Source organism: Grus americana, chromosome 7 (genome assembly GCF_028858705.1).
Source record: "Grus americana isolate bGruAme1 chromosome 7, bGruAme1.mat, whole genome shotgun sequence".
In the NCBI taxonomy this organism is placed as follows: Eukaryota; Metazoa; Chordata; class Aves; order Gruiformes; family Gruidae; genus Grus; species Grus americana.
In genome coordinates this window covers 31,417,754-31,444,021 of record NC_072858.1, presented here as the reverse complement: position 1 = coordinate 31,444,021, position 26,268 = coordinate 31,417,754, and the positions used below count along the sequence as shown (strand labels likewise).

The following is a 26,268-nucleotide window of genomic DNA, read 5'->3' as shown; positions in this document are numbered from 1 at the left end:
TGGCCAAATTGAAAAATGCATATTTGGCCTAGACAGTACTGTATTTCTCTTCTTTTGTTACTTCTGTTAAGTAGTAAGAGTAGTAAGAGAGGCTGAGGTGAAAGCAAACTGGAACTTGCTGTGTGGACAGATCTGGATTTGCAGTCCAATTCCAAAGGTGAATTAGCATTCATGCTTAATTTAAAAAATATTTTTAAAAACCTTTTTAAATAGAAAATAATTCCTAAAGATTTCACAAAGACCCAGTGAGATCTTCTCTGTCACTATATTTAGTAAATTTTTAGTAGATCAGAGATGAATTTTCAAAGGAAAATACCAACAGATAAACACTTTGCATTCCATTCCTTTCGGCTGGATCTTTAAAAATGGGAACAAGATAGTCTTGAATGTGCCTTGACACTTCAGATCTGGCTGCCCTATATCTCCATCTGTACACTGGTATTTTGTCCCCAACAATTACTGACTGTTCTCAATGTCTGCTGTAAATGCATGCTGTGGGTTCAGTTGAAAGTCTCACAAAGAAACCTGTTAGCTACTAACAAAAATAGGTATCATTTTGTACTTTGATTTGAATATTTTATACAGATTATACATCCAGACTTTAATAATGCCTTCTATATAAAGCTCTACAGAACCAAATAATCTATATAGCATGCCTTTAGCCAGTGGGAAAAATGGGGGAAGAAGTAATTCTTTCCTGATACTTATTATGGTTCTGAATTACAGATACGATAAACTAGATCCATGTTTTATACTTGTGAGTCTTACTGTCTGTGAAGCTAGGGTAAGCTGAATTTTAGAGGCAAAGTGACATCAATGGAGTGCTGGCCCCTGAAATGGAAATTTGAAAGGTAGAGCTATATGAAGGAATCCAGGCCGGAATTTGTTACCATTATACTTAGCTGAAGACATGACTACAAATCCCTTTCATTTCATTGTCAAATAAAGGAATGCTGGCTGGTAAGCCACGTGTGAGACCGTTTCCTTCTCTTTCACAGTATGGTGTTCTGGTAGCTCTTTGCCTCTGAAAGGGTATTGCAATGGCCATAATTAGAAATTTGTATGAATCACAAATCCAAAGTTACCCAGGACTTTTTGTTTGATAGATTCTTCTGATAAATATATTTTTTCATTTTCGTGTTTTCTGAAAGTGTTAGGCAGAAAATATTCCACTAGAGTAAGTGAAATCAGGTCACTAGTTATAACCGTCCCCACCCTCTAAATTTTACTCTAATTCTAGGACAGTTGTAGTTATCTGCTGTATCCTTATTTTAAGTATAACACTTAAATTTGAGGCTGCAAAAAGAGAGGAACTGAGAGGGAAGTCACTATGTTACAGCTATCTTAAACTAGTCCCTGATCTAGACTTCTTTATCCTTTCTGTGGAAGCTCTGCTTCTCTGGGCTTATTTTGTTTGAAGCCTCACTGGGGAGTGGAAGGAGAGATGTCTCTGAAAAGTAAAAATTCCCAAATTAGGGCAGACATTTGACTTTCAGTAACTGGGTTGATGTTCAAAAACCAGTCTTAGTTCTTGATGAGCAAAAAGGGGGAATTCCCAGTATTTGGAACCAGCTGTCTGGAGACTGGAACTATCAGCATCACACAGTTAACGTTTTGTGGCAAGAACTTGCATGTTGCATAAGGAGGTAAAAAGTGGTGTCTTAGAAAAGTGATGTGTGAAGATTATTTATTAAAAAATGTTTATCAAGAAGGCTCAAGCCTTGGTGTCCACCTGACTGGCAAACAGTTCATATTAATTGAGAAAAAGGATAAATTAGGAAAGGTTGAAGTGTCCTACTTGATGAACTCAAGTCTTACTGACTTATTTGTCTGAGTTTGGCTTTTGTTCACATTTTGCCTTTTCCCGACTTCTTATTTTATTGCAAATTGTGTTTCTTGACATATTTGGGGAACTGAGCAGGGAAGAGTCTTTCAGTAACTATACAAGTACATGTGGGTATGCAAATAATCCATATTCTTTATAGGCTTCTGGATTCTGTGTACTTGGCACAATGCAAGTCAATGAAATGCATAGAAGTTAATGTTTGTATAATAGGTTGGGAAAACTATGCTTGTAGTATGAACCTCTTGTTTCTACTAATCTCTTTCTATGAGCGTGCATTAGAGTGCAGAATAAAACTCCATCACTGAAATTACTGCAAAGTATTTCCCCCATGCCTCAATTCCTTAACGCTACAAAAATACATCAGGGAACGGCACTGCTGTTATCAGTCAGCTCTGCTTTGCCTAAGAACATTGTATCTGTGGCTGTCCTTCACTCAGAAAATAGAACTCTTATTGGTTTTATCTCTAATGAAAAGGTATAGAAAGCTGTCTCTTCCAGTCAGGTCAGTTCTGGCATGTTTTTTACAGTGGCTAATTCCAAAGTAATCTCTATTTTTAAGTAGAGCATCCGAGTATTCAGGGTGCTGTGTTCTAGCACCCGATACTACAGCTTCTGTTCTAGTAAATTAACAACTCCCATTGTCAGACTACACTGTCAATTAGACTGCCAGCCTCGATACTGAGCACTGTTAACAGGGTGTCAAAAAGGGGGGTTTTTTTTCCCTTTTTTCTGGTGTTTGCCAGTGGAAGAACACAAACAAGCAGTCTAGGGAATTCTTTTGGAAAGACTCTTTTGTTTTGAGTATGTACATATTTTTAAGTGTTTTAAGGTCATATTAGGGAAGGCAGATTAAGGAATTTCACTTGATGAGGAAAAATGTTTGGATTTGTGTTGGGTTTGGTTTCTTTAGGAATTTAACTTCGCAGTTTCAGCCTGGGGAATTCACAGGGGAATTCTGGCTCATAATCAGACACATCTTTCTTTTATGCTCACTATGCTGAAGGTACAGAGTTTTTGACTGCAGCCTTTGTTGATTGTCCTTGGGTTTTCTTAAAAGTGAGGAATGTAAGGGAGTACCTAAAAATAAGAGCAAAGACCTATAGCTTATGTCCGTAGCCTTTAAGTAGAGTGCTGAAAGCAGAGGACAACACTGATGTCCTCACTAAAATTTGTCTAGCTGGTGGTATGTGAAGGCTCTTCTGTTTTACTTGGAGTTCCCTAATGGAGTCAAGTTTCATAAGTAGCTGTACAGTATCAGTGTCATCCAGATGCAAGCTGAGAGGGCTGTGTAAAATTGGGGACAGGATACCATCCATTCAGAGAAGACGCAGTTCACAAGGCATCTGGAGCTAACAAAATGTGATGCCATAGTGAACAACCAGAATTTCTGAACTGTTGTCTCAGTAGTTGAAGCATTGTGGCTTCTTATTTCTAAAAGTGCTGGTCTGTCTTTGGAGTGCCAGGTCCAACAGGTTGATGAGGTCATCTCAAGTATATAGTAATCTGTCTTGGTAATGCAGCTATAGTTGTATGTGGATAAGGTTAAGCAGAATGATTTCCTGTAAAGCTCACTATAAAAGAAGCAAAGCATGTCCAAGGTCCCTCACACACATTCATTTTCTGTCTGCTCAATATAATGAATTAATTTGGGAAAAATAGCTTTTAGGAGGAAAAATATGATAAAATCATGCAGTAGATAGTGGTTCGTTAGTTTTCTGCTTCTGAATAATGTCTCTATATACTACTCCAATACAAGTAGTGATAATTATCCCCTTGAGAAGGAGATAATATGTGGTAAGGGAACCACTACATCGGGCTTACCCTCTCAAAATGGAAGTACTGACAAGTAGATCTTGTCCTGGACCTTTGCAGAAATGTGAGTTAACTTTGAGTTAAGTTTCCATAAATTTTGTTGTTCCACCCATACAATAATAGATACAGCTAGTGTTGTATCTATTACTGTATTTATTGCTGTATCTATTCATTATAATTCTGGGCGAGTTCTCTGTAAGTGCTTTGTGTACAGAATGACTTATCCTGATAGGACTTTTTTTTTTTCCTTTTCCCACGCAGATCACCCCTGGCAGCAAGGCAGCACAGTCACAGATGAACCAAGGGGACCTTGTGGTAGCCATTGATGGAGTCAACACTGACAGCATGACCCACTTAGAGGCCCAGAACAAGATCAAGTCCGCCAGCCACAACTTGAGCCTCACTCTTCAGAAGTATGTTGATATAAAGTCTTTGCATTCCTAAGGGCATCCTATGAAAGTCATGACTAAGGGTTATAAGTGTTTTATCTGACTGTTAGATCTATTTGAAGCGTTCATGGCACAGATGTGAGATGGAAAGCCAAAATCTGCTATGCTTCTTGTAGAAATGAGCATGGATTCTTATAGAAATCAGTATGGTTGATATGTTGACTGTATCTGTGTAGAATTCAGCCTACTGCATATAGGTGTAATCCCATATCCATTCAGGCTTCTGTTAAAAATAAATCCAACAGTGATGTTTCTTTTGCTTATTCCCATGTGGACACCACACAGTTTTGTTTGGTTAATTTATAAATGACTATTCCAGAAACAACCATCATAACAAGTGGTGTCAGTGTGTGGCCGGAACCTGTCATTCACTGGGTGAGTAGTCAGTCACAGCAGGCTGAGAATTTGTGTTAATGGTTTGGCACCTGTGAGTTTGAAAGTGGCCTCTTGGCATCTGACAGAATAAGAAAGGTGTGGCCTGAGTGCAGGAAAGGAAGTCAGTAGGACACGGAGAGGGCAGACTTTCTCAGAGAGAGGTGATAAAAGATGTGTTGCCATAGAGAAAGCAGAATCTCTTCACATAATAGGTCTCTTAACTTTTCCTGGTTAATGTTGCTTCCTTTTTAGGAAACTTGTTCTCAAATCAGATAACCTTGCACAGAGATTTTCTGTAATAGCTGCATTAATATTTAAATCTCCATAATTATATAAAGTAAAATAACTGCTATTTTAATTGCATTGTGGAGAAGATAATTTTACATAGGCTAGGCAAAGACTGGTACAGAAAGGTTGTGATGTGGAAGTATGTTTTCTGAAAATATACCAGAAAATCTCATATATGGATGTGCAGTAGATCTAAGCAGTATCAGCAATGACTGACACCTAAGGGAAGAAGATCTTTAGCTGCAGTTTCCAAGAAAGAGCAGGGTACTCTAAAGCAAAATGTATGGCTGAATTTCCCACATGACTTTGTAACTCTCAAGTTTGTCCTTAAGTGGGTCTTGCAGATAATGTATAAAATAAGTACACAAAGTAGAAAGATGCTAACAAAATTGCAACATATTTGTTAGCTTCTGTGAGAACACTGGGTAGACTTACATATTTCCTGGAAAAGAGTTTAAATTAAAGCTCTTCAGATTTTCAGATATTACAGATTTTCTCAAAGAAAATCTCTGAGATTTTTCTCAGAGGGTATGGTCTAGCTGTTTCAATGAATGCAAGGGAGGTAGGGAGATGCATGGAAGAATTTCTGCCACCTCGTATGACATGCATGTGTGCCTCTAGTGTGCCCAGGCAAGATTTTGAGCCAGAATTAAATAGACATCAGGAGCCTAATCCTAAATGTACTATATATATAAAGCTAAATGAGCTTTATATCAGAAGCCAGAAGAAAATGGTCTTCTAAAGCTGTTGAGGGAAGATGGGGCACTATCTTGATGCATGTAGTTCAGTTCTCATCCTATGGCCCACTCCAGCTTCTTTTTGCTCCATTCTAATGAATGCTAGTGATAGTATGAATATATATATGTATTATATCTTTTTTAAAAAAAAAGATTTACATTCTTCTGGCTTATTTTGTATTTGCAAGTTAAGGAAAATCCTTTCTGATAATTTATTTTAGAACTTCTGTCTGCTTTTCTATTGGATCCTTGTGTTTTTATATTGAGAGAAAATGCTTCCTATTGTGCTTTGGCTTGTTGCACATTGGGAGTTAATTTTCCTAAATATTGGACCGGAACAGTGGTCCAGCGGCTGCCTCTATGGCCTGCCATTTAAAACTACAAACTATCACCTCTCCTTCCACACCCAAATCTGTCACTAACAAAAACAGATTATCCTAATACATGTCACAGATGCAAGTCATCTAAAACAGTAATTTTGATCAAGTGTTGGCAGGGGTATTTCATGTGAGTAATTGTTGTGCTTTAGTACTTGCTGACCTCTAAATTACAACACCAGCAACTCTAGTGGCCACATCATTAAAAAAAAATGAATTGTTTTACAGCATCCAGGAGGACATCTTATTTATTGTTTAATGATCGAAATAATTGTTAGTGTTTCTTGAAGTATTTTCAGACGGCTAAAGCTTTATTTATTGTGGTATACATTATTCTTTGTCCACATAATACTAGTGGAAGTATCATTATTTATTGCTTTCTTGCTCTATTGTTTCTTTTTATTTTTTTAAGGCTTTTTTTAAGGCTTTGTCTTTTGGTTCCAAAACAGTAGTATGTGATTCAGATAATCAACTTACATGGATAATGAACAGCCAAAGTAAGCAGTAATGGAGTGTTCCACAGACTGAAATATGCTTGCATAAATAATAGATGTAGATGAGTTAAGATCCATTTTGAAAAGAAGAAAAACGGCGTAAAGTGATATGAAATACTATTAAGCATAAATAGGACAGACAGCTGCTTTGTTAGCAAGTGAGAACTTTCACAGATGATGCTTTGGCTCTAAACTTACACAATTCATCGAATCTTCTCTTCAGTATGACAGTTGATTTTTTGATGTCAGTTATTAGATTGCATTGGTGACCCGTTCAGCCTCACTAGAGTTACACGGAAAAAACAAATGACAGACTGAAAAGTAGGTTTGGGTTTTTTTAGTGTGTTGTTTCTTAGATGATTAGGGGCTATTCAAAAAAAGTTGTGCTCAGAGGCATTAAGCTGGCTTTCACTTTGCACAATTCAGTATTTATCCAAGCTAAACCCTATCAGCATGTGATCTCAGCCAACTGACATATGCCTAGAACCCTGTTAAAGATCCAGCATCCCAATGTCTTGAACAAAAGGCATCTCCACAATATTCGGGAAGTTAGATTAATCTCACCTTGAAAAAGTAATTTTTCCTAGGCACAAATGGTTTAATTTACCTAAGTACAAAAAGATTGTGGCAGTTTAGTCACCTGCCCAAAATTTAGAATGAAATACACTTTTTTTTCCAACAAAAATAATTTTACAAAGATTGTATTGCTGAGAAGAAGAGTTGAAATGAAAAATATGAGAGTAGTCACTAATAATAGTAATTTTCAACCAAATAAGAGAAATAGGAGAAAGGCAAATCTCCTGGGAGTTGGTTACCAGGAAAATGACTGTGCTAAGAGATCATTTTTACTTTTTTAGATATGCAATGTGTAATGTTTTTCATTGCAGCAATGAAACTGGAGTGGAGTGTTCTACTACTATGGAAAAGAAAAGCTAGTTTCCATGAAGATTGTAGAGATGGGTATACTCAGTTATCTAATTTGTGTAAAAGTGTGGAAACATTTGGAATCCTTTCAAATGGAAAAGGTGTATATGTGTATTAGGAAATTGACTGTTGTGATGGGAAAACTATAAGCCCTAAATTTTGACGATTTTGGACATTTACGCGAAGTAGTCATGTGGCTCTGTAGAATATGTTTCAAGGTCATGGAATTCCTTACCAGGCAATGGTGGCTTGGTTTCGCTGTTGCAGCGCTGGATGTAGAAGTGAACTTGCTTGTTTAGTCTATAAGGCCATGGAAGAAGCAGTGGAACGTGAAATCTAGGCATAAATGCTCTGAGACAGAAAGCTTTTTATTTTTCTAATGGCTCTTGGCTCTCAGGAGCAATGGCCTTTCCCTTTATTGATCCTGGTCATGAAGGTTTCATGAGCATTGTTTATAACCTGGCAGTTCAGGCAGTGTTTGGTGCTACTCACTTTTATTATCACATTTAAGTTCCCCATGGGGTTTCTTTTTCAGGGTGGGGAACTGGTTATTTTTTATTTGGCTGTCAAGAAAAGCTGTTTGTGGTGTCAGCACTTGTGCAGGACATCAAATTGCACGACATCAAATGTAGCAGAAGGGAAGAATTAAGAATGCCCATTCGTACTTGCCTGCCTAAACAATGACAGTCTGTGCTTCTCTGGCTACACAAACTTAGTTTTTTCTGCAAGTACCATCAGTCTGCACTGTTCACTGTACACTAACATAGCTCTTGGGTGAGTGCTTAGTGTGCGGAGCTGGCGTGAGATAAATTCTCCATGTTTCAGTCATGTAGATATCCCATTAGAGGTTCAGGAATTTGTGGATATGAAGTTTTTTGTAACAGTTTCCTTCTCTAAACTCCCTGATAAATTTGTCACTTGTTCCTTAGAAATCTTTATTACTCTAGGTGTACTGCGGGGGGATTGGTGCTAGTTCTGCTAGACAATGCAATGGAAGGCTGTGATCGTACTCTATAATGACCTGGGTTGTGGTGGAAAAAGACATTGCTTTGCTTTTAATCTTTTTCTGACCTACTGGAGTTTAGTTCTCAGTCATTTTTCAGTATCAGTTTCTAATAAGTTACTTGAGCTACACAGCTGCCCCCAGGCATTTTAAGTTCTGGGGCAGTCAAAGTTCATCTGTAACTGGCTGGCTGTCCCACAGGCCATCAGCTTATTGTCCTACAGTTCACATGTATTCAGTTCACATGTGAAAAACAAAGTGCATGCAAAATCTATTTTTATTTCATACAAATGGGTTTCTTTTTTAAATTCACAGTAAATGCAATGCATGAGAGTGCAGTATTATTTATCAACACGTTTCACTGGAGCATCCACAACATTCATTTGATCTTAAGGAATCTGATCAGCCTCCTTGGAAAGGATTCACCAAATGTACTGGCTTAGTTTTGGAAAGTGCTGTAACATGAGTGTGCCCTCATTCTGCTGGCACAAACATTCCTGTGACTCTCTAAGACTCCTACCTTGGCATCACCCTGTGCTGCTAGAGGAGCAGGGGAGGTGCAGGCTTTCTGTGACCTGGGTGCATTGACACAACCTCCCCCTACCAGGACATGCCAATGATGCTACCGTTCACTTCCAGTCGCAATTGACTGTCTTTTGCTGGAAACTCATGAGCTAAATAGTCTTTTTCTCTAGTGAAAGGGAAAGTGTGAGAGGCAAAGCTACGAGAGCCTTATGGTAAATATTTAATAGCTTTCCTTTTTTGTGCAGTACCAAAAGATGGCTGATCCTGCAGTATTTATTTCAGGCCTACTATAAATAAAGCATGTGGTGACAGCAAACTGCAAGCAAGGGCAATTCAGTGGTTACTGTAAACGGCTTGCTTTTGTCTGAAGCTGTGAATAGTAACCACTTCTGTGCATGTTTTAGGTCTGCTGATGGGCACATTTTAAATCAGAACCAGATTTAGGCTGCATTTATTTTCAGAAAAATTAGAAGGGGGTATCTATCCCAGTTTAAAAGTAAGTTCAAACTATATAAACAATACTGATGAAAGCACAGCCTGAAATAGTGGTACTCAGACTATTCTGTAGAAACATTTCCTAAAAGCATTGTAGGACATGATTAGTAAAAACAAACAGAAAATGAAAATATGGATTTGGATTTTTTTTCCCTTCTTTTGAATGATTCAGTGACATTCATCAGACTAATGATGTTTTCACTCAAGGACTGCTTACATACTAGAGGTAGCATCTGAGCCCATGTGAATGAGTTGGGTTTGTTTTGAAAGGAACACTAATGCTAGTGATAATTTGCTAGTGTTCGTGTTCAGCATTGTGAATATATCTCCTGAAATCCATTCTTGGAGTGACAGTTTTTCCTGGTTGTTCCTGCCTTTCTGACTGCAGTCTTAAAACTATGGAAGTTGATTGCACAGTACCAAATGACTCCTCCTTGGATGAGGCTGCAGCAACCCTCTTAAACTCAGGAGTCCCACCTGGGACTCAATAGCTAGCAGTTTAGGGAACAAGGAGTACATCAAGACTCCAGTAAGGATCTCTGAATTACCGAAAGCAGAAGTGAGATGGTTGTGAGCATGTCAGACTGGATTAAGGACTTGCCTCCTGTCAGAACACAGCATTTAACAACTCAGCCTGAAGTGTTGACAAAATGTGCCATTGGCATTTGATAACATTTCACAAGAAATGATGGACACTTATCATATTTTCAAATACAAATATGTTCATATTGCCATAGAAATATAGCCCAAAATCAGATGATACTTTAAAAAAATCAAATAAGAGTATAAAAAGAAAAAATTAAAAAACGAAGACTTGTCCTTTAATCTGTTCCTTTGAGTTCTACAGAAATTATGTGTAAATATGCCAATATGATTCTCAGCAGGATTTAAAGGTTAAATTAGGAAAATACTGGCTAAATATCAGACATACATAAATTCAAGCTGGTGCAATGTTAGATATTCCATGTGATGTTCACTGGAATAATTATGATCTAGACTGGGCCAAGTACTGAGCTCTGTGACAGTCTGTGTTGGAGCCCTCCACAATTCACTCAGGGAGTACCTTAGTAGGTAACTGCATGTACCTGCACTCAGGAGAGGTATTATGCAATCTACTTTGGAGAGATAAGAAAAGCAGAGTAATCAAGCAGCTGCTTATGTGCTTTACTGAATCACAATGTGTATATATTCAAAATTTTAAGCAGATTAGTAGAAAAAGGAGAGGAATACTAATGGTGAATGTGGCATGTAATGCTAGTTAATTTATTTTGCTTACACATGTGACTCTAGAACTTGTGACAGCCATCTGCATCCAATAGCCAAGGTTTCCTCCCCAAACTTCTGATGATGCTGTGCACTCAAAGCATTAAAAAAAGATATGTCCTACTGGTGTGTTAAGGAAGTTACCATGTGTTACTGTGAGCTGAGAGAGGTGGTCCTCCCTCACTCCTTGTGAAATGGAGGTGGATCGCGTTGCATACCCAATTGTGTCTGTACACAGGTATGCAAGGACAGTAGGATTTGTTAATAGATGTCAGGCTAGCATCTGGACAGGGCTGTGAGTTACTGTCTTTGAGTAGTAACATTTAATGCTGTTAAAATTAATGAACAGCTTTTTCCATGGAAAATGAAATAAAATATCAATGTCAGTCACTGCAATAAATATAAATATATTCCTTACATGAGCAGTTTAATTGAGTGGACTGCTATTTACACTCACTGCATAAAGTGTCCTTGTTAGTTTTAGAAAAGAGCCTGGAAACTGTGGATATATGCCAAGGCGTTAAAGGGCAATGAAGTTTTCATTACGAGAAGATTCTACTTAAAGATCAGAACTGTTCTCAGAGTGCACATCACTTTTTTTTTCCCCCCTCCAAATACCAGCTTAGAGGTGAGGTTAAAAATCTTAATTTTATTTGTCTGACAAATATTCTCTGGATAAGCTAAAGATAATCTCCATACGAATCCTTCCACATATTATATTGCACTCGCCATGGAAAGGTCAAGATGGGTATCACAGGCACACCTCCCCAGAGTCAGAGGGCTGACACAACTTACTAAATACACATGACAGTTGTAATCTTTCAGACAAACTGGTTGCATTCCGCCATGAAGTAGTTGATAAGTTACCCTAATTGTTACGTTAGATAGGAAGGTTGCATTGTATTAGGGCTGAGACCTTTTCTTATTGATTAACATTGATTAGCTTAAGTATCATCATGTCAAAATGTAAATTACACACTTGAAGCTAATTGGAATAGCTGATATAGTATTTTTAAGAAGTGGAATGAGGAATTGTTCAATCAGATAAAATACTAAGGATTTACTAGATCAATCTTGTTTTGTTTTATTTGTGCATGTGAGGTTCGTAATTTCCTTTGGATCCTTTTTACTGTGGTGTTTCTTGCCCAGCAGCCACTATAAAAGCTGCCAGGCCTCATTCTTTTTCACAAAGATCCTAATCATCGGTGGCCCCATTGTTTCTTACCGCAAGAGCAGAGATAGACCAAGGTCTGTTTTCCCTGGCTGTCTGGCACCTTCAGGGGCTGGCCACCTCTTCGTGCCTGTGCTCTCCGTGGCTGGTGTCTGTTGCGGCCTGGCAATACTGAGCACTGGGTACAGGCTGGCCCTGTCATGTTTCTGCATTCCTGTAATGACAAATTCAAACAATACTTGAGTACCTCAAAAGGAAACAAATTATTTTGACAAGTCCTGGCTAACTTTCTTGACTTAGCAGTCTTAAGACATGGAGTTATGTTTCCAGACAAAGTCTCTCAGATACAGGATTAATGGAAAGCTCATTGAAGTGTTTTAGCTTAGAAACAGAAAAAGTGAAGGCCTAAATGAGGCGGACTGTAGTTAAGAGCTAATTATCCATGTTCACTAATTTTTCTCTCCCATATACATCAATTAGAAATGCTCTAAAAGCCACGTGGCACACTGTGAGTTCCACATCCCAAGTAAGAGGAATTACAGGAAGATCAGCTAAGTAAATATGCTTCATTGATAGCTTCAGGAAACTAAAGAAAGTAACCTGTGGTCCGGGTGTTCAAAGTATCCTGGGTTAGGCTTTTGCTTTTAGAAAATGTTGAGTGGCAAGGGGGAAAATAGACTTCATCTGCATAGTATTAGAAATCTGTTTGGATTTGGACAACACTTCTACGTCAACAGAAGGCAGCTACAAAGCTTTGTATTATTCTTTTGTGAATCATCGTATCTTTGAAGTTTGGCTGTGATTCCCTGATTCTAGAGCTGGCTCTTTAGCGTGATGCTCTACAGCAGTCCCCAGTGCTCCTCTGAAATCTGCACCTTGGTGACTTTCACCCTTAAGGAAGCCATTAAGAAGCCAAGAGTTGTGGGACTGCAGTGGAACCTGATCATACTTGAATGGGGGTAGTCTTATGTCTCAGGTATGCTACCTGCATGGCAGGGGAAAATTAAACAGCGGAAATCACTATGGTTCACTTTGGATATTTTTCAGCTAAAGAACTGACATAAATATTTTTGATGCTTGATTCTTCAAAATTATTTATTATCTTTACTGGGGAGAGTTGAGTCACCTCTCAAGACCAGGATATGGTAGGCTACATACAAGCACGGAATCTCTATTCAGTGCTGCTTCTGCTCTTTATTATGAATAGCTAATTTTTTGCTCTACACTATTAGATCCTTTCCTAACCCAAATGGTTTTTTTCTGCTTTTCTTAAGCTGACAAATTATTTTATTATTTGTATGTCTACCTTAAATAGATTTCTTCTTAACATTTCTCAGTAATTATAAATAATCAATATAATAATGAAATCATTAATAATAAATAACTATGCTGAATTTAGAGATTTCAAGTGAGACACTATATCTGAAGGTTATATACCATTAAGGTTTGATCCCTTTTTAATAATTTTGATTGTATTTCAGCCTCTCACTTTTGATTCTGTAACTCCATTCTCTATAGCTAGGCAATCCAAATTCTGCATATAGCCGATTTCTTGTTGAGGTGAGGATAGTGGCTTCCTATTTATACTCAATACCTGCTTATATATTTTGGAGTATTTGAAGTGTTGTGGGATTGCCTACACTGTGCTGAAAGTACCACTTCTGTTCATCCTAATGTTTCTGCTGTTATTTTAAAGCAAGCTTTGAGAGGAACATGTGACGCTTTAATCTGATCAGTAATAGCCATAGAAAACATGTAAATGAGAAGTAGGAAGTGAAAAGAACCCATATTCTCCCTCCAATAGAATCCTGTTTCAGCCTAGTTAGAATGTATTTTATTCGTGAATTGAGTTAGTATGGATTACTAGAAAAGCTGGGCAAAACTCCTGTAATGAAATGTGAAGTCAAATGTGAATTTGGATTGGGTTAACATTAAAAACTCATGTAAGCAGCATCGCGATTATAATCTGTGGATGAATGGTCTCAAGCAAAACTAGTAAAATACCATATTTGAGGTTAAAACAAAGCAACTTAGCTGTGAGAGAGATTTGAATGATAATATAGTGATGTCAACAAAGTTTTGCAAGTATAGTAAATCACTGTATAACTGAGTGATCTGTTTGGTAATGCAGCATTAAAGCAAGCTCATTTTCAAATTCTTATGATCAACTGATTAGTTAGAAACAAAGTTATGGATGTGACATCAAGTATTGTATTTTTTCAACAGTGTTGATGACAATACACGTCACATGTAAATTCAATCCATGACAGCATAAACAAGTTCTATAACTGGATGAAATTTCCTGGGGATGAACCCACATTTCTTTACGGATTACCTGACTTTTCGGTAGTGATAAGGAGAAAAGGTTTGGAAATGGTTTAAAAGTAGTGCAAAGACAGCAGGAAGAGGACAGCAAGAAAAAAACCTGCCTGACAAAAAGGTGTCCGTGCTCCATGGAGGTTAACTGTAAAGCTTGCTATGTGCATTGGCTGAGTGTCAGCATCCCTACTTAGTACTCATTGGAGAGTGGTCACACACAGAGCAGAGCTGCAGGGATACTGGCACAGCCTCCCCATTCGCCCATAGGAGCTGCTGGGATGGAGAAATTTTAGGGCTGGTGCCCAGTCATCTAAGAGGAGATGGAGGCATCGGTAGCCAATTGCTCTGCTCAGGAGGGAATAGGCTGGAGGGCAGAATGTGGGGCAGTTCAAGAAAGAAGGGATTTTGCATAGCAGGAAAGAAGGGGAGTGTAAAGAAGATGTAACAGGCACTGTGCAGATGCCTCAGCAGTAGAAAGGGTCAGAGAGAGACCAGGACAGTAGAATTTGCTACTCCAACATTTTTTAATACATACTCCTTTTCAAAAATCTCAGATTTACGCATACTCTCTCCAGTTCCCTTCCTTCCACAAAACTGTCCAAGGCTGCTTCCCTTTTCCTTTCCCTTTCTATTCCATAATGTTTGTGGCTGCCCCTGACTCAGATCCCTTGTAAAGGAAAAAGGGTATTGCATACTGCCAAACAAGTTCTAGTTCACAGATTTTTTTCAGATAGCAACTTCCCTTTAGGTTGGTGCCATTTATGCCTAAGAAGTTTTTGCCCATATATTGCTGTGGGTATGAACATCAGGTCTGGAAAGTGTAATTGCCTGTCTTGCAATCTGAGTGCAGCACAATGCAGGGAAATAATTAACAAATCAGTCATCCAGCCAAATGCTAATATTTGCATTTGCCATTGATATACAGAGAGCAAAACTGCTGATGGAAATACTTTTCAATTTTATTGCAGGCACAGATGATATCCTGAGAGAGGAAAGTAGGTCTCATCCTAGCCCTAAAGTGATCACAGTTATATCTGAAGTACTGTGAAATGTTCAGGGTTTTGTCTTTGTGATTCTCGTTGGAGTCACTAAGACTGTTTGCTGATGTCCCAGGCAGGGCTTAGAGAATCAAACTATGGTATCACAAGACTCAAGTTTTCTCTGTAAGATTTGGAAAGAAGAAGCTTCTGTTTGGCTACTTAATTGGCTATTTAGGTGAAGATTTAACTGACACATTACTACTGGTCTTAGCACTTATTAAATGTACACCTCAAAGTGATAACTATGAGTAATACTTAGTCTGTCCCTATTATGTCTCTTCCTGCCCCTGCCAAATTGTCAGGAATATTATTGCATTAAAAGGGATGCATCACCAGAAGCCCAGTTCTACGTGCTCTGTTGTTTTGCATCCTGTCATGTGCTGACCTGCTCCACTCCAGAATGACTCCATTTCAATTAGGTGATAGGTAAAGTATGTAAAATGTTTTCTAAGCATTTCTAACCCTAATCTAATCTGTTTTATTGCCTTTCCATGCACTTGACCCTTTTTCATTTTCTGGTGGCTGAGATATTAAAATGTAATTATTAAGATGCTCAAAAAGGTATAAATAACCGCTCACATGTAATAAAATTAAAGCAAAAGCTTAAAAGAAATGTTGCTTTTAGCTGTCATGAGAATTAGAAAAGAGAAGATAGATACTGAGTGGTGAAGATACGAAATATAAAAAAGTCCCATGAAGATGAAAAAGAGCTACTCTCTGTTGGAATATGTCACCTCTCTGCAAGTACAGTATTGTGCTCCCCTGAGGACATGGGTTAAACATGTGATAGTGCATCACAGAACTCTTTTGCAGCCCTTCCTTAGGCAGGCAGCTCCTCTTAATGCAGTTGACTCCTAATGAACCTTTGTTGTGAGTGCACACATACTGGGACTGAAGTCAAGTGCTCTTCAATTAAAGATATATTTAGATAGGTGGGAACAAGTAGAAATTTTGACAGCTATATCAGCAGTGTTATCAAAATTGAACTGCTTTGCAAAATGACATCCATTTTGGTTTTGAACTTCATTAAGTTAAGAAAGAGAACCAGTGCAGAGGGAGAGCGGAGGTGTATCTGTGGAAAGGAGAATTAAAAAAATACCGGAATGATGTATTTGGTCATCATTACAACTGTTTTGAGTTTTCATTTTGAAATGAGGGGTTTGTTTTCATTTTTAACTTGGAAAATACAGAACAAAATGTCTAAAAGTCAAAATCAAATTAATTGCTTCAGAAAAACAATCTTGATGGAACATTTCAACATCAAATGTAAAATTGTCACAGTCATTTGTGAAATTTGGACTTTCATCCTCCTCATAGCCCTACTAAGCAAGTAGTATTTTTGGAATAAAATAATTTTGCAATCCGTAGATTAAAATGTAAACCTGGACACACACGTTTGCAACAGCACCATCATCATTTGAAAAGCAAACTTGTTTTGCTGCAGGATTTGATTCATTTAGCAAAAGAGGGAGGGAAAAAATGTCCTGAACTTGCAGATGTTTTTTTCCTGAGGAGTAATAGCTCTTATGTAAATAATCACTTTATTCTGTAAGTGCATACACTTTCATTCCACAAATTGACTTCACCTCTTCTGCCCTTTTCTCTGGTGCAAGTGTCTGCTAAATCTAGCAAGCCTCATCACTCTCTTTTTAAATATCAAAGCTATAAACATCCAGGGCAGAGTTATGTAGGAATGTTGTTGTTTTAAAGTAACATCTTGAAACCTCAAAGTCAGTAAAATGAAAGTCTTGGTTGGATAGCACTGTGAATGACAGATGTAGCTTATCAGTAATGTGGAAGGAATACGGGTTTTTAACAGCATCTTCTGTGGTCGGGTAATGAACGAGGAAAAACAGACATACAATAAACAACAGAAGTGATGGAGTAGCCTGGTAAATAAATTCCTTTGCTGAAATACAAATATTTTCCTGTTATGTATCAAACACGCAGCATGTGGTTGTTTGCTCTACCTCTGTACGTGACAAACAATGTTTACGGTGCTGAGCAGCTTTGGCACTAAAATTCATGGTCAGTGAACAAAGCAGAGGGGACACTGAGTGTCTGCTCTGCCCCGGCCCCCCCACATAACTTCACAGAAATAACTGGGTGTACCCAGAAATGACACCAATAGAAGGAGGATCAGAATCTCCCCCTAAATCTCTGTCTATTCCTAAATTGTCGCAATCGATTTTCAGCAACTCTGTGTTCTGGGCTGCAGCTGATTTTTTTGCTTTCTCTCTCTTTTGCTGTCTTTCATGATACATGTGTATGCCTCATAAATATGATTTATTGTTTCTCTTTTTAAGCTGAAATGGCTGGAAGAAGGATACAGCACTCACTTCAGAGGGAAAATCAGTCAGTAACTCTTCTGAGTAGTTTGTTCTAGGCAGTTAGTGATTAGCTCTTGTTCTTGGAACTTGAAGGTATATATTTCTCAGATAAATTCCAACTGTGAGTATTGACATTAGTGCCTTTTATAATTTTCTAGCCTCTTGTTTCAGGAATATGTTATGTCAGTTAATTTCACAGGTTAATTATCTATTGTTTAACAAAATGCCAGTTTTCATTGTCTCCTCAAACTGTTTATTTTCATAGTATCTCCTCATGAGGTAGGCATCTATTACATAGTCTTTGTTTTCAGCTCTCAAAGGAGAATAATTTCCATATCTTCCATATGGAAATCTTCCAGTTCCTGTAAGGATTACTCCTTTTTCCTAGGTTTTCTTTTTGTTTGTTTGTTTACTCCTGCTTATGGAAATATTTTATGTGTGGCAGCTAAAGCTAAATACACAGCTCAGTGTGAAGCCAGATATTAATGCAAGGATTACCACTATGGATGAGCCCAGTTTTTGTTTAGCTCAGCTTTCTGACTCTGATAGATGCCACTGGTAGGTATTTCAGAGGAAGGTGCAACACAGCCCTCAATAAGGAAATAATGAGCCTGACACAGAAGGTCTTCCACTGTCAGTCTTTTAAGTTGTGCCATGAAAAATGAGAATCTGTACGGTTACTTATTTTTATCCAGTCTAAAGCAGCTGTTGGGGATTTTGTTGTAAGTATAAATATCTAATCCTTTCTGATATCCTGCTGTTCTCATAGTCTCAATGATGTCTTGTAACAATGAGTTTCACCTCAGGTTAATCAAGTACTCTAGGAAAAAATGTTTGCCTTTATCAGTTTTATATGTGTTGTCTTTTCAATTTCATTTAATGTTCAGGAACATAGCTTTATTTCCCTTTTCCTACCATTCGTTATTTTCTAAGTCTCTGTAATGTCTTCCCTTATTCATCTCCTCTCTAAAGCAAACAGTTCCAAATGTCTCAGTCATTTCTGCTTGATTTGTATGGTTTTACCTAGTTTCGTTTCATTTTTGTACCTGTCCTAATTTTAGAAATGTACTTTACAAAGATGAGAATTCCAGGCATAATCCTGATCTGTAGGTTGGCAATAGGCTATTGTATAATTCAGATTCTTTTAAATATTTGTACATTTTTCATTTCATTTTCTCTGGTGATCCCATATGTACTGGAAAGATTTCAAGGGGGTGTTCAGTGCTATGCAGGTTCTCACAACACAAATACACCTTCACTCACCTGAGCATCCTAGAGCATTCGTCACTGTGCTTTCTTTGTTATGTTCCAAGGAAAGGGCAAATTGAGTGTTTTGAAAGCATTTTAGTGGGAATTATTGTTGCTCTTTTAAATGATCACATACATATATTTGTCAAATACAGGTGAAAGGCAGGCATTTAGAGTGGAGTGTGGTTCACTCAGTAGTGATCTGCTCCTTTTGAAACTAAATTGTCTGAAATGAAGCCCATGTTTCTTCCTGCAGAGAGGTTTCACTTACGGCAGTTGCTGTATTGTTTAAGCTATCAAGTAATAATCTTTTGAACAGTTGACCTGGAGGGGCCTCAGTACCAAAGTTTAGCCTCTGCATTTTAAGACACTTCTAAGTCCCTTTTTCCAGAGTGCTGCCCAAACCTGAATTTATCTAGCTGTGGCTGACTGGCATCTCTGAAAACGCCATTTGTCACAAGGTAGAGGAAAACAGATGATTTCCCAAGTCAGACGCTGCTTCTGTAACTGGTGGCTTTTCATCATTCACAGAAACCATATAAAACTTTTTCTCACATTTAAGACCTTTTTAAATGAGGGTGTAGAAAAAGCATGATGATCACTAGAAAAAGTCTAGGCTATGAGGCTATGCTTAGCTTTCGCTCCTGATAAAGCAGCATTTTTGCATGAAATTAGAGCTGAAAAATAGGAGTCCACATTGCTAATCTTTCTTTTTTTTTTTTGTCCCCAGATCTAAACGTCCAGTGCCAGTTTCAACCACAGCGCCCAGAATTGACTCTCCCAGAGCTGTAATTCCCCACCAGAAGGTATGTGATACATTTCTCCTCAGCCAAAGTTAATATTCTTATTTACCGCAGTGAAGGTAAATACCTACTAGAGGACATAGCTTTTGCCCACCCTAAATAAGTAAACTTTGAATGAATGCACAGGCAGCAAAACTGCCACAATGCAATATATTAGTGATTTGTGTCTTGTTAATTTCTGATTAGCGGAACCAAAGCATCCCGCTATCCTCTGATGTCATCTGGTCTAACCCATTCTGAGCAGTTTGTTTTCATCTAGGCTGCAAGAGGCTACCAAAGCTTCTTAAAATATACATTTACTTTTGTAGATTCTTGGGGAAAAACCATTAGACTGTGCCTCAGTGTATCCAAATCTTGATTATAACTGAAAAGACACTGATTTGGAAAGAGGACATCAGGGCATTTGAAAGCTTGCATCATACTGCGTTCTTGTCACGTTATTCAAAAGACATGAGAATAAAAAATAAAAAGGATAAGTCAATTTCCTGAATAACAGCAAGTGGCAGAGGAAACGGATGGCTTGGTTTCTGTTGTCAAAGCTCTTCATCTTCCATAAAATTAATGTTCATATTAGAATAAACAGCATTCACTGACTGTACCTGGCAACTCCTCATCTGTGTCTTTGGAGGAACTGAGGAGCAAGGATACCTGAAAGATGGTATATATCCTTAGGCTAAAGCACTGGGTAGGACATTTGTATTGCTGACACATTTAATTAGACAAATGGAGAGGAGCTAAAATCTCCATTGCTGCAACTCTACCCCTTTTGTGAGTGTCAGTTTTATCCCTAGCACGTAGTATAAATAAGAAACACTGAAGATCAAAATACATGGGGAACTGGGTGGTGTTTGACTGCACCAGCAAAGTAATAGGGACAGGAGCGGGGAGAGATTACTTCTTTTCCATCAAGAACTACACAGAGCACTGTTAGTTCTCAAGGCAGCAAGTAGACATGTCTCTTCCGAGTTATTCACCAACACAAGACTGACAACTATCTTTGGGGACCCTCAGTAGCACCTGTGCAGGTATGACAAATTCGCCTACTTCCACCACAGGCACATAAAAGCTTTTATACCTCAGATTCTCATGACTCTGTATTAGGTGCATTTCTTCCCTGGCAAGTGTCAATTTTAAAGTTACCACCATAGGTATTCATGCTGTTTACCACACAAAACATTTTTCTTAACTATCTACCCTATAGAAAAGTTAAGTCCATGCACTGTAGGTTTTTTTAAAGGTCCTGAAAGCACCTTTGGCGTGAAAGCTATAAAGTCACTTTACATTCCCTATCTTAACCCTTTGGAGAGAGATGAGGATCAAAGGACTCAACTGTTTCTCAGGACCATGTTGTCTCACACTTGAGCATTCTGTGCACCAGTGCTTAGGAAAAGTTCATAGGAGCTCTTGGAGGCAGCCTGTTCTGAATGGGCTACAGGCAGTACTTGCAGCTGGAAAAGAGATTTACTGGAACCTTTCTGGAGGAAAAGGGTGGCATCCAAGAGAAGGAATGGTGGAAACAGGGTATCTAGCAATATTCAGAAAGGTGTCTTAGGTGTAGGGTGTTTGACCAGGGGGTAACAGGCAGCAGTAGAGTGCTACAGTGAGGGGCCCTTTGCAGGTCAAGAGGAGGGGCGTTTGTGTCACTACTATACACTAGTAGACAATACTAGTTTTAACTGAAGAAAAAATCTTCTCTGAGGGTGGTCTGGAAAGCAATGAAGGCATTGAACTGTTGGAGAAGTCTCAAAATCCAGAATAAAAAGTCTATACTGATACAAACAGTGGCATGGGGATGTTGCAATAAGGAATGTTACAGTAAATATACTTTAAAAACCAAGGTTTCTTTGCTTGTCCCTCTATTATTTCTAGTAACAGTATCACTGTAGAAATGAAGAACTCTGTGACACATAGGCAGAAGATATCGCCTCCACATCCCTGCTTGACAATGCTTGATGGTTCACATGAAATGAATTTGATTGCATTTCAAAAAACAGCAAAAAACTACATTACAAGACAGTCATGACAGTGTTGTCCTCAACATCAGGAGAAGTTTTTCTTACCTTTCCCTGAGTCAAGGTTAAGGCATGGCAATGTTAGCTAAAAAGTCTGCATGTGCAAGTTCAGTGTCTAGTTTAAACCATAAATTCTCTTCTACATTATTGCTGATCTGATTGCAGCTTCCACTAATTTTCCAGCATGTATTTCTTCTTTGACTGCTATGGTCATGGGTTTTTGTGTTTTAGAAAAATAAGCATACATTCTTTTACAAAGATGTAAGGAAGGTATAAAAGCCCCAGAGTTCTTCACCACAACAGAAATTTTTCTACTTTCCCCAAGTAACATACATTCTCTCCTGACTCTCTTGAGCTGATAAATGTCATAGATGATACAGGTTCTGCAACCATAATGTGGCGTCAACTGAGCTGTAGGGCTATTATTGGAAATAAAAGTTCCACTAATTTGCAGTTTCACTATTTCCTTATCTGACATTAATCTCAAACCTGAAACAATTTTAATTTAGTTTAGTCAAATCTTTTTCATTTAGTCAAAAGATTTAGTCAAGTCTTTTGCACAGGTGCGACATAGATGGAAGAAAAGGCATAACTAATGCTGAAAGCATTCAGATAACAAGGAGAGTAAGCTTGAGTCCAGGGATTGAAACTAAGCCATCATCAGTCAGTGAGCTCCTGCAGCTTTTCAGAGGGGCACAACACAGGTGAAGATTCAGCTCAGTGCAGTTCAAAAGGTTCAGGCTGAAGCTTTAAGGCTTAAGCATAGCTTTACCATTTGTCCTTTTGCATAAAGATATTAAGACAGCCTCTTTAATTTTAATAATATCACTGTGTGTTGTCCTCTTTATGAAACAGTACTGAACACACTTATTTCAGAGTCCTACTGAGGATCTCATAATGGTTATGGTTTGTTTCCTGCCAAATTTGGGAACCTGTGTGGTTGAGAGAAGATAGATGAAGAGATGATTGACTTTTTAAGTAAAGCATAGGATGGAAGAGCTGGCTGAGCCAAAAGCTGTTTGTTGGATGTCTCTGAGCAGAGTCATTTAATGCCATGGTGCCTCCATTTCCTTCTTTCTATAAAAAGTTTAAAGCAACAGCTGCTCCTTGGGTATGTTGAGAGGTCAAATTCATTAGTATAGTGTTAAAATTGTTCTCTCAGAAGTGCAGAAGGTGAATAAATACTGTACGGTCATTGCAATAGATAAATAGAACATGGGCTGTCAGAGGAAGAGGACCTGAAAAACTGGTATTGTGTCTTCCAATATAAATTTGTTTCTCACTTCTCTGATATTTAAGAAAGAGCGTTTGCCTTTCATGGAAATTGAATATTTATAAAGAAAAGCATAATAATGGCAATTGAGCTGATTCATAGCTTCCTTCTATTCCCAAATGTTTGAGACTCCTATATTTATGAGTTTTAAGCTCATTCACTGACATCACACTGGGAAATTAAAACGCAGTTTGCCCCTCATAGCAAGGGATTGCTGCAGGATCGCAGCATCTTTCTGGAGGGAAGAAGCCCATTGCTCAGTGTCAGAGCCTCCTCTTCTGGGCGGCCGAAGGGTAGCATCAGACTCGCAGAGCTGGAAATGGTCGCATGCTTTTCCAGCCGCAGAGACCGTGGGACAGAATGGGATGAGAGAGATGGGGAACAGGGGAACATTTGTTACTGTTGGCTGCATTTCATGTGATGTAATGCTAAAAGCCATGCTGCTGCTCAGTATTAGAAATGTGACATTCACATTCAGAAATGGTTTCAGAAATGCTGCATTGATCTGTTTTTGCCACTGAACTGGAGGAAAAAAAAAATTTAAAATATCCTACTGGGAATAAACTGAATGAGAGATTCTTTGTCAATCACAAAAGCAGAGAGCTAAATAAGCTGATTATTGGGCAGTAATTCCGTGGAAGACATTATACAGCTGCTCTCTTAGACACTTCTTGTTTCATCCCTTTCCCACCGAACAAGGGGAAAACAAATACCTTGAAACTACCGTGAATATTAACTCAAAATGGAGAATGCTAACCTGGCACTGCTGGGTTCCTAGGAATTCTAGTGTTGGGTTACCAGCATGCTGGTACTCCAGCTATAAATTGTTTGAGGAGTGAAACCTAAACACCATTCATGTCATAAAGGTGAGCAAAATCATCAACCATCATTTTTTATGGCAGCCCTATAATTTTCCCTTTGCCTACTGTTAGGCATAACATACCAAAATTATGAAAATGCATTAGAATTAAGGAAACATCTGGCATTTCTTTCATTAGCAGTTGAAACTGATACTTTATAATCAGATCTCCTTGCATGTCCTTTTATTATGGGGTTTAGAAGGGAAACCCCCAGTTAACTTAGATAAAAGCCACAAAGATTTCAGGGTAACAAACAAATACAACTCTGGCATATCCTTTTTCTTCTCTATTGCCTCTGTATTTTTTTTTAAATATTTGTTTTGTCCCTCTCTGCTAGCATGTAAACTTCATTTGCACAAGTGGTGACTGACTTTATGAACATGGCCTTGTGCATTTGTGCCTCTTTTACAACACATTTTTAATGAGAATCCCTGTTTTCTGTTTGTTTAATGATACTTGGAACTCTGCAGTAGGTCACTTAAAGGTTGGTTGGTGCTGTTTTCTGTGTCAGGGTATAATGACTGAAGTATGTAATTCAAATGTATTCATTTAAAAAGGCCTCGTCTGAAAAACGCTTTAAGGATTATCTATTTCTACAGCCTCAGGCAGCTATTAATGCCAGCTAAAAGCTCTTCCTGTTTATTACTAAGAAAAATGTTCTCAGTTCATTTTATTTGCCTTATATTTTTGGTTCAAAAATGTCTTAAATGTATTTAATGTTATGATTAATTATATCCTTAGACCTTCAGGGGTTTTTTGCAATCAATTTTAATTAATCAGGCCATATTATCTTGATTTTTCAGATGTAATCTCCCTAAACTTAAATATGCAATATAGAAAAATCCAAGAGGAGAATATAAAATATTTGTCTTTCTAGTGAACGTTAGTATCAAAATCAGTAAATGACGTTAATGATAACCAATACTGGCAAAAGTAGAAAATCAGAGGCCAAATTATTCTCAGACCTATGTTTCATGCAAGGCTGTGGGGGAGATATGTGTAAGATGCTAAAGATGGCAACTGAAGCAGTGCCAGCCCACATGAGGCAAAATGTCACAGCGGGCCACCACCTGCTCTTGTACTGGCCTTCACTGAGGGCAGACTGTGGGCTCCATCCCTTCTCAGGATAATGTCCCCTGCCTGTCCCTGTCCCCCAGAGCTGGACTGCAGCATGCTGCCAGCATTACTGGGGGCCTCTTCACTGTCAGCATTGCGGCATCTGGGTACCAGTTGTGGCTGCAGTGTATCTAGGTCCAGAGGCAGAGGTTGCAGTGATCCTTCTTTGGTAGGAAAAGCAATGTAGCCCGAGTTAGGCTGGAGCCAGGAGCTTCTGAGATAAACTACAAATTGATATTATGGCCCTAGAGAGATCTGTAAATTGCCAAGCATTCAAATAGTTTGTTGGGTACCTCAGCTATAGATTTTTTTTATCCAAAGCACATAATTACAGACAAACAAAAGTGAAGAGTAAAACAGCTTTCTAAAGTATAAAATTCATCATTTTTAAACATGTGCTAATGAGTTCCAGCACTCAGGATGCTAGGTTCAAAAGGCAAACATTAAAGACATATTAAAAATCAATATTAGAGTCTTGCTATTCATGTTCCAGTCACTGAGCCTTTAGAAGTTAAAGAATGAGAAAACTGAGAGTAAAATTATAAAATGCCCACCTGAAAGTGAAGTTTGTATTCCTCTCTCATAAAATTGTCCATACTGCAGGTAGGCAGACTTCAAAAAAGTATAGAGCTGTCGTCACTATACACTGCCAGTAGCTGGAAGGAAATGAGGCAATTTAACCCTAAGGGTGCTCTGTGCTTCCCACAAAGTGCTGAGTCCCCTCCGGTCCTAGGGATTTAAGTGGTATTGCATCAGAATGAGCTTGAAGCAGTGACAGGCTGTTTTAGGCAACATGAGCACGGAAGTTTTACATGGAACTTCCTCAGAACTTATGCAACAACTTATTTCCAGTATTGTGTTGCTGAAAAAGCAGTATTTTTCTTTTTTTTTTATATTACCTTTTATTTTGGCTTCATGTAAGCTGCATTAATAGAAAATCATTTGTGAAACTGAAGCACAGTACTGCATTTTTCCAGGATGAGGTTTCGGTGGAATATTTCTAATCTGAGCACCAGCACAGACCTCTGTGGGTATAGCTGTTGTGGCGAGATTACTGTGACTTTGACTAAGACAATACATCCTGCTGTCCTAGTTAGGAATATTATCTGGGACATGACTGTAAGATCATACACTCATCGTCTACATACTCAGGCACACATTCCTTCCAGTGGAAATGATGCAGAAATGATGAGAATAGAGGCATCCTATCTGACGAGCAGTACCCGTTCTTGAGTCCTGTTGGTGCATCTGCTAACCATGCTGCATGGCCTCATTAGCATGAACCAGAGCCTACGAAAGCAATGCAATGCGTGGGCTTCAATAACTTGAAGTGTACTCATGGAAAATAGAATGGTGCGGTATAGAATCATTATGTTTTTATAATAATGGCATTGACTTTTATGTTTGTATTTTATCTCAAATGATTCTGACCTCAAGACATTTTTTTAAGATTTCTTAATTATCCTAGAAATTAATGGATACTGTCATCTTTATATAGAATTATTGCT

General features: G+C 38.3%; 1 protein-coding gene across 17 annotated transcripts in view; it reads left to right on the top strand.

The window, feature by feature from the left end:
• The window catches only part of LDB3 (LIM domain binding 3), a 128,704-nt gene that overhangs the window by 36,501 nt on the left and 65,935 nt on the right, over nt 1-26,268 (top strand). For all 17 annotated transcript variants that reach the window (XM_054831675.1, XM_054831667.1, XM_054831676.1 and 14 more), the window contains exons 3-4: nt 3,920-4,071; nt 19,427-19,502. In XM_054831675.1, the coding sequence (XP_054687650.1) occupies nt 3,920-4,071; nt 19,427-19,502 (228 nt within the window). The remainder of the gene's footprint in view (nt 1-3,919; nt 4,072-19,426; nt 19,503-26,268) is intronic.